The sequence below is a fragment of the Eretmochelys imbricata genome, chromosome 10 (genome assembly GCF_965152235.1).
Source record: "Eretmochelys imbricata isolate rEreImb1 chromosome 10, rEreImb1.hap1, whole genome shotgun sequence".
NCBI classification, from domain to species: Eukaryota; Metazoa; Chordata; order Testudines; family Cheloniidae; genus Eretmochelys; species Eretmochelys imbricata.
The window spans coordinates 6,998,654-7,007,564 of NC_135581.1; the positions used below are offsets into that span (position 1 = coordinate 6,998,654).

General features: G+C 46.0%; 1 protein-coding gene across 1 annotated transcript in view; it reads right to left on the reverse strand.

Annotated features, from left to right (window-relative positions):
• The window catches only part of SLC5A10 (solute carrier family 5 member 10), an 80,144-nt gene extending 74,407 nt beyond the window's left edge, over positions 1 to 5,737 (reverse strand). The window contains exons 1-4 of the mRNA XM_077827998.1: positions 5,624 to 5,737; positions 3,731 to 3,802; positions 1,151 to 1,255; positions 447 to 506 (exon numbers count right to left, since the gene is read on the reverse strand). Of these exons, the coding sequence (XP_077684124.1) occupies positions 447 to 506; positions 1,151 to 1,255; positions 3,731 to 3,802; positions 5,624 to 5,737 (351 nt within the window). The remainder of the gene's footprint in view (positions 1 to 446; positions 507 to 1,150; positions 1,256 to 3,730; positions 3,803 to 5,623) is intronic.
• Positions 5,738 to 8,911: the final 3,174 nt, after the last annotated feature.

Below are 8,911 nucleotides of genomic sequence, written 5' to 3' on the forward strand. Positions count from 1 at the left end.
CCCCTCAGCCTCTAAGATCCTGAAATGAACCAATGAGTCTAGGAACTGAGCTCGGCTTACAAGTGGGAGGCCTGATTTCACTGCAGGCACCACTACAGAGTCATTGTTAGTATCAATATAATCAGAAATAGGAACATGGCTAATATCACCACCTCAGTGAGGAATCACCGTTTGCAACCAAGGAACCATGCCACATGTGCACACGCACATACCCCACTGCTCTCTCCTGGGTGGAATCAGAACCGCCCAGGTGTGTGTCATGGACCCCATCCTGCAGGCTGGTGGGGTCTATTTCACACAGGATTGGGCAAAGACAGCAGAGTTCACCCAGGGTTAGGGTTTCCACAGATCCTGCCCTGAGTCGCAGCCAGTCAGTGACAGTATCTGGTAATGGCTATGAAAGTGGGGCTGTCCGGCTGTGTCTGGTAGACTCCGACGGTACTTACCCCCGAGGAGATGTAGACTGGTACAAACACCCAGGCCAACGCCAGCAGGACATAGGTAGCCTACGGAGAAGCAGGGGCACAGCACAGTCTGATAAATCACTGTTCTGTCCGCAGCAGGGCCTCCAGCTTAATATTAGCAATGTCACTGGGTCCCATGCAGGAGGCCCAAGCTGGGCCCAGCCCTGCCCTGAGATGCACACTCTGATCTCCATGGGCTCCGTGGAGCATGGGTGTGTCTGAGGGTGGGATACAGAACTCCCCTATGGACACTCCCCATCTCAGCACTTAGCACCTGGCATTGCCGACTCCCCAGATGACCAGAGATTTCATTTTAACGCCTTACGTTAATGCGGAGCCCAACCCCCTTCTGGAGAAATGCTTGGAAAACCAGGGAGCCTGTTTCTGGTCTATCAATTTGCCATAACATCCGCGGTCGGGACATCTGCAGGGGTTGGACCTGGGATCTCTGGATCTGGGAGCATGAGCTCCTAGGGCATGAACTAAAGCACCAAGTACATCAGCAGGCTCCTGAACATCTATATGTGGCCCCGCCTATAATGGGATACAGAGAGCTTAGCATGGGTTACACATATTTCCCCGTCAGCCCTAATGGGGTTATGTCCATGCCCCATTAGCTGGGTAAGGCTTTGTCTGTCCCTGCTGGCTCCAGTGACTGATTAGCTTAATAAGGCAAAATGACTCACATTCCATTCAAAGCCAGCGACTGCAATTCCCCCAGCAGCTCCAGTCCCAGCCAGTCCAATAAAGAGCCCTGATCCTTCACTGCTGGCAAAGAGGGAGGCTCCAATCTGCAGGCCAAAAGCGAGGAGGTGCCATGAGCAGGCACAGCTTAGCTAGGCAACAACATCTTTGCTACGTATCCCATAGGGCTAGCCTGCTTGCTTGCTTATATATCTTCCCTTATGGGCTTGATTGTTTGTTTTAATAGATTTATGGATTTGGGCTACAGCATTTTTGGCCATACCGCAAGGACCCTACAGGCCACATCCTGTATGTTGAGCTAAAGCAAGTTAGCATACATGTGTTCGCGGCCTTTAGCCTAGGAAAGTGAGGATGAGTTAAAGCAAGTTAGACTTTTGGCATAGATAGATGGCTACCTAAGTTATGGCCTCTTTAAGCTCAGCAAGTACACCACAAAGAACGTGGAAATAACCGGTTAGGTCAGAAATGAGAGATGTGAGGATGAGCTAATGGTCATTAATAGGTATGAACATGCCAGCCTAGAGTGTAAGCATACCCCGATATTTTGTGGGTGAGGAGATTAAGTTTGGACACGGAAGGTGGGCACATAGTGGTCAGGCTCAATAACACAAGCAAACCATCATGTTAATTAGTTGATTAGTTTTAGCTTCTATAGTCTTTCAGCTCTCTAGCTTCTCCTTAGTTCCGCACCTCCCAATCAAGAATTGAGGAACTTGGACCATCAGACTCTCTTGGCATGCCAAAGGCGAGGCTGATCCTTCGTCTCTTACCACCAGGTTACCAAGGAAGGGTGAGTGTTAATCTAGGAAGTTTTATGGTGTATAATACCACATGTATCTCTAGGACAATATTATTTCCTTTGTCATTCTGATTGATTACTTTTCCTTTTGTTTATTATTCCATTTATCTCCAGAAAAATCTGCAAGGCTGAATTTGGTTCTCAGCTGAGTCATACATCCATGATTCTGGGACAAGAACCTTATTATCTTCTGATCAGATCAATAGGTGAGCCTGTAACCCATATTACATAAACAAGAATATGAATCCCCTAAAAATCAGGCAGCAGCAGAACAGAGTGGCTCCATCTATGCTGCCAAAGGAACCCGTGTTAGCTGAACAGGTTTCAAAAGGGGTTCACCTGGATGGCAAAGAGCAGGCTGCAGCGCCCAGCAGACTGCAAGGAGCCAGCTTGGCCACGAGGCATCTCCACATAAGCTGGAGGGGCTGATCCACCAGCCAAAGAAGACAAAGCCTTGCTCCAAACAAGGGCACCATTCCAGCTCCTTTGCTCAGGGCTTTGCTCTATTGCCTTAGAAGCAAGGATCCAAAACAACACACAGCCACTCAAGCAATCTCATTGCCCCTCAGGGTCTCATCTAGCCCTTGTGTCCAGATCTTCCCTTCCTCAGAGCCCAGACAGCTCCTAGGAGCATCTGCTCCTCTGCCTAAGAGCCAGGAAAACTTGTATGATTTCCTGTAGTCAGCAGGCCTGGGATGTGCAATTACAGCTTCCAGTTTTAAAGGGCCCATGGGCTAGAAGAGGCGCCCTGGGACGTGCTCACTCACAAGGCTGCTAACCGAATTTCTTGTTGTTGGGAGGCATTTGGGATCCCAGGGCTTTCTTTTCCTCATGCAAACACTTGTCAGAGAATCACATGTCGTTGCATTTGCCACAGTGCAGAAATGCCATTACTGGGCAATGCTGCCCAGACCTGAGCCGTAAGGAAGGGGAACGGGGAAGGGGATCAGCTAACCTGCACTTCTAGACAAGAACGAACTGCGGAATGAATATATTGGTTGTAACAAATCTGGGGCCACCTATGACTTTGCGGGAGTCACCACACTGCTGTCATAACCAGGCACAGCTGCTTGGAGATAGCAGGGACAGAATTCAGATCCTGCTGCTCCAAATGCCCCTACCCAAGCTTAGACTGGGCTATGGGGAAATCTCATAGGAGACCATGGGGCTTGGATCCCCCCAAGCCATCCGAGCAGTGGTAGGTTAAGCACAGATCCCATTGATCTGGGGTCTGAGTCCTGGTTGGCAGGACCCAACAGATCACAGATCTTCAGAGGGGCAGCAGCAAAGAGGGACCCCACCACTGGAGAAATGAGACGTAGCTCCAAGTCAGGCAGGGGCGGGCTGATGCTGGCTGCCTCCTGGGTGGGAATCCAGTGTGTTCCTGTGTTATGCATCATGGGGCATGATCTGAGATGCCTGGTGATTCATCGCAAGGTGTTTGAACTGCGTGTATTACAAGAGATACCCCATGTGGCAAGCCAGGTACTGAGGCAGCTACACCCAGCAGAAGATTGCAACTCCCTGATATATGAAGAGTGATAATATTAGCTCCATCTCCCTGGGCACTGGAGGTGTTGGTGGGTTGATACAGCATGGGCCACCACTGCTCCAGAGACCCCGCTTCCCTCCTTTTCATAGGGGCAATGGCTCTGCAACAGACCTCCAAGAGTGAGACCCGACTGCTGGGAACTGTCCTGCATAAAGGGACAGAAGAGAAGCTAGAGAGAGAGAGAGAGAGAGAGAGATGGCATCTACTTACAGGCCACCACGCCATGCTCCTGCCAGCAAGGAAGTAGCCACTGAGCGTGTTTCTATTCACCCTGCATGAGGACTGAGAAGAAAAGGAGATCAGCATGGAAAGAAAGCAGCCCTGCTCTCGTAAACGCATCCTGGAGAGCAACCAAGGGGCAGGAGCCTTTGGATGGCTAGCAAGAGCCATGTGACGGAGGGATGATTATAACACCACCACCTAGCTCTTATCTAGAGCTATTGATAAGTACATTGCAAAGAGCTTTACACACAAGGGCAGCAGCATTATCCCTATTTTACAGATGGGAAAACTGAGGAAAAACGCTAGAGCAGGCTCTAGAAGCCAGGTCTCCTGTGTCCAAGTCGAGTGCACTAGCTACTAGGCCATATGATTATATGACAGCTGTGGCAGCTCCTTGAGCAGGATAGAGCCAATCAGGCAAGAGGGGCCATGGAATCATAGAGGACTGTCATATTCAGCCTCAGTGCTGAGCAGAAAGACTTGGCCTGGATGTACCACCACCCTACCATGGATATACTCAGCCCTGCTCACATCCAATGGCTGGAGGCCAACAGAGGCTGAGAACCCTGCCTGGGCAGAGGTTTGATTCAACACCCCGGAAAGTCAACAGGAGTCCTCCTATGGACTGAAACGGATGTTAGAACAGGCCCCTAATACTACCAAAACTAACAGAGCTTCTCCTTTAGCTCAAGTGGGAGAGGGGTGTGCTTTCATGAGCCATAGATCCTCCTACTGAGGGCATGTGTGTGTGTGTGTGTGTGGATTGACTAACAAACATATCAGACCCCAGACAGGTAGAACAGGCTGTTCAATTTGTTCCCATACAGGAGACACTGTTCTGCTCTAACTTGGCCTCACCTCGTGTCTCGCTGAACAGTTAGCATCATAAAAATAGAAACAATTATTTCCCGTTAAGGATTATGTAGGGGTGGTAAAAACATTTGCAAATGCATCTGTGTCTGTTAAAGTAGGATCTATTGGACAGACTCCCTCTGGCCACACCTGCCATGTGTCCTGGCCTTCTTAAGACTCAGCCATGCAAGGCGCTGAGTACTCTGGCCCCAGTCCTGCAAAACACTTAAACACATGCTTCACTTTAAACACACAAGTCCAGTGAACATCTTTCAGACAGCATTTCTCAATGAGCGCAATTAGAAATAAAGCTTCTTTTTCACATGTTCTGAAAGCTGCAAGATTCAAATTCTAGTTGGACTGACTCAGCCCTTTCTATGCAGATAAACCGAGCTTTCTGCAGTTTGCTCGGGTCTCTCAGAGAAGATTGGAGAAACCAAGACATTTTTAGTAAGAGTAGCTTTCCCTGGGCCAAAATTTCCTCTCTCCACCCTGTTGTGCTGCAGGATAAGTAGGAGCAGGCTGATTATCAAGGTGCTCAGCCACCCCTGAAAGTCATTTGGAGCTGAAGGTGCTCAGCCCCTCTGATAATCAAGCTGCCCCTCTCTGCGATCCACCGGAGTGGTCTGGGGCCCAATCCGGCAGCCCCTACTCACATAAGGAGCCCTTTTTCATTGTTTGAGGACTACTAAGTTGCAGGATCAGGAGTGTAGACCCTTATCTTGCAATCCAAGCCAGGCAGGTGGACCCAATTACAGGATCAGGGCCTTAGTTTGCAAAGCACTTTGGGAACCTTTGGGATGGAGTGAGTGGAACCTAAGTGTCCACAGCACCTCGCAGGCTCAAGTCCAGAAAGGCACGTTGCTAAGGTGCAATAGCAAAATAAAGCAATTAACTAATGAGGATTTCAAAAACAAGGCTCCCGATCCTTTCAGATGGCACCTGAGAAACCTGTCCTGAGAGAGAAGACAGAAATTGCAAAGATTTAAGTACATAACAGGAAAATTAATTAAACAAAAACCCTCTTACCCATATCCCCACAGCCACGTTCAAGGCAAAATAAGCCACGATGACAATAACGTCAGCAACATTGAACGGCTGCAGAGGGGTAACTGATCCAGCGGTGGAATTGTCGCCCATCATCCCGCTGCTCCCTGCCCAGCCCTAGAGAAAGCAGCAGAGTGTCAGAGAGACAATCACTGACTCAGTAACTGATTAGCTGCTTGTGGGAATTGATCATTAAACAAGCCGGAGCTGGGATTTTTGCTTTGCGAAGTAGTTTGTGTGGACAGACGGGTTGTCAAAGTACAGCCTGGCTTCTGCCTCCCTCCCCCTTTTTGCTAACATATGGCCCCTCAGAGCTCCAGGAAGCCAAAGCCAAGTCCAGGGAGTTAGGCAGTTGTTGAGCTGTAAACATGATTTCTGGCTATCTGCAATCAACAGAACGTAAACTGGCTCCACTTATGTCCACTTGAATTGTGATGCCCTGAGAGCGATAATCTTGGAGGCATGTTCCTCAGGTATTTAACCATGGGCTTTACTTTGCTGTTTCTCAAGGCAGAGCAAGATTTAGTCATTCTCTCCTTCTTCACAGTTTCCAAGGGGAGGAGGAAAGCTTATGTGAAAGAACAAAGGAGGTATTACAAGCAGCAATGACCTTATCTAAATGTGCCCTACTTTAGCTTTAGATCACCGGATCTGACATTGTGGTCCCGTTGACATACAGAATGAAACATTTTGGGCTGCTATGGGGAGCCGTAGGTCTCTGAGAGCATCTCACACAAAGTGATCCACAGAACAATAAAGTTTGAAACACAAAGTAGATAGAAAGGTTCCTGGCCAGAAGAGCAATGGCATTAGAACAACCATCAAGCGTTTTGTCGAAGACTCATTTCTCAATGGGAACGTTTCTGCTGATGAGATAATCCCCTCCAGGGTATGATTGTGGGAGAATAAGTGTGCTAAGGCCAACATTTTCAAATTTCGGTGCCAACAGCTAAGCCCCTAAATAAATAGGCTGAATGTTATGGGGGTGGAGAACCTCTAGTTTGAAAACTTTGCTCTGTGTTCTGGGACCACACATTTCCCTCCAGCATTACATTCCGTGGTTGTAAGATTTACCATGGGAGTAATTTTGATATCACAAAGGGCTAAAAGGTGAAACCAGCAGCAGCTGCAAAGACAACTTCTCTTCGCTCACAACACCCTGGCAATTGGCCATGGTAGGAAAGCAATACCACACATATTTCATGTGTGTCATAATTTCACTTAAAGATAACAAGGCCCTGAAGTCAAACTCTGTGGATTCCTTTGTCATAAAAGAGGGACAGCCAAAACAAAGCCAAGGGACCAGACACCCTAACAGATTCCTGAAGTCCAGTCTCCAGCCATCTTCAATTCTACTACAGAGCTGCAGCTTGAAGACACTATAAATGCCAGACACACACACACACCACTCCGTCTCCATTCTGCTCAGAGAGCAGATCAACTAGATTTCTGTGCCTCTTCTCCACTCCAGCTACTTTCCCCCAAGAGGATGGGGCTCCAAATACCAGTTGCTGTATTAAAAGGACCAGTCTTTCCATTTGATTCACCTTGAGCCTCATAAATGCATACAATATTTTTCACTTCCTCCCCTGAACTGTTGACTACCGCATTGCTGTGCACAGGAATTACTCATATAGGTGACTATAGTTTAGTGCTGAGGAATGCCCATAGATAGGGCTGCAAGATTATTAAGAGAAATGCTTGCTTTCCTAAATGTGTAATAACACTTATTAATCAAACTGTTTTATGCTTTGAATGCTTAGCCAACATACTCCGTTTTATTTAAGATAGTGCTATACATTATAATCACATATTTTAGGGTTTAATTAATAAAATGTAGAGCAGTTACTCATCTGAACAGATTATCAACCTGTCTTTCCAACATTTTGACATAGTCACTGAAGTCCCTAGGGTATTTGTGTCTCACTTCTGTAAATGTTTGTGTGCGTGCTCTTCCTGTTGGACTAAATTTTAACAGGCCATACCCTTGCTGGCCAATTACTATATAACCTGCATTAATACACTTGGAGCCCATGTAAGTGTTACTATGTCAACTTGGTGTAACTAGTAACACCGCTAAATTGCTTAATAATCTATTTTTGTTAAAGTATAACCCAGGTACAATGCTGTATTTTGACATCTGCCAAATATTTCTGGACAGGAAATACAGAAGGTAACAACCTTATGAAAGATAACCTCACAGGGTTATCACTGATTGCAGTAATATTTGACACAAAGGGATTTCCAAGTTTAAAAGCAAATAGAATTTGGCTTTATATTGCATCTCATCTACTCAATATACCTTACAAGGCAAATGGTGATGGACTGACTGCTTGCAAATACAGAATTCTGACCTCAGCAAAGGCTCATTCATGCCCTTTGATGTTAGGAACGCATCTCTCTCTTTGCTGGAGTGAAACAGTGACAGCAAAGATGATCTTTCACTTCTCTCTGGCGCTGCCAAAGATTGTTTGCAGCCATTTGCAAGGCATAATAAATTAGAGATTGACCTGCAACAAAACCCCAGATTCCAAACTCATTCTTCCTCTTACTGGTCAAAACAAGTCCCTAGATGCAAATACAACTAACTTGGGAACTCAAAATCCAGATCCAAATCCAAAATTTACCACCGCAGGTAAATCTATTATAGGAGGGCTGGTAACACCACCTATTAGGATTGCCTAACACTTCCCATTATAAATCCCTATTTTTGGTTGGTTGGAAAGATTAGATTTTTATCACCAAATGTTGATAAATGTCAAGTTCACTGTAAACACACAAACCAATGAAAAAATCTCTTCTTAGATAACCATCATAATTAATAGACAGGCAAAGAAAGAAAAATGATGCCTGAGAACTTATTAGTGAGTTTAAGGATAGTTACTTTGTATATTTTGATGTGATGTTGACAATTTGTGTTTTAACAGTTCTAAAGCTTGAACTTTTTGAATCTCAATGTCTACTGTCATTATTGTCTGACCCAAATGGTCTGATCTCCCCGTAATTTCCCACAACTGCGAAAACTCAGATCAATAAAATTAGGAAAAAATGCTTTAAAATAAACAGGTATCTGTGGACATTATAAAACAATAAAAACTAAATTCTGATACTAATAATTTGGGCTGAAATTTTCCATGACTGTTTTTTGTAAGTTTCAGCCATAGCAGTTCAGCTGTTTGAGAACAAGGCTAGGGATGTTTATATTTTGCCCATGGTAAAAAATTCTTGAGAACTTTTCTTTCAAATGTTCTAGCATTCCTGTGCTTTGGA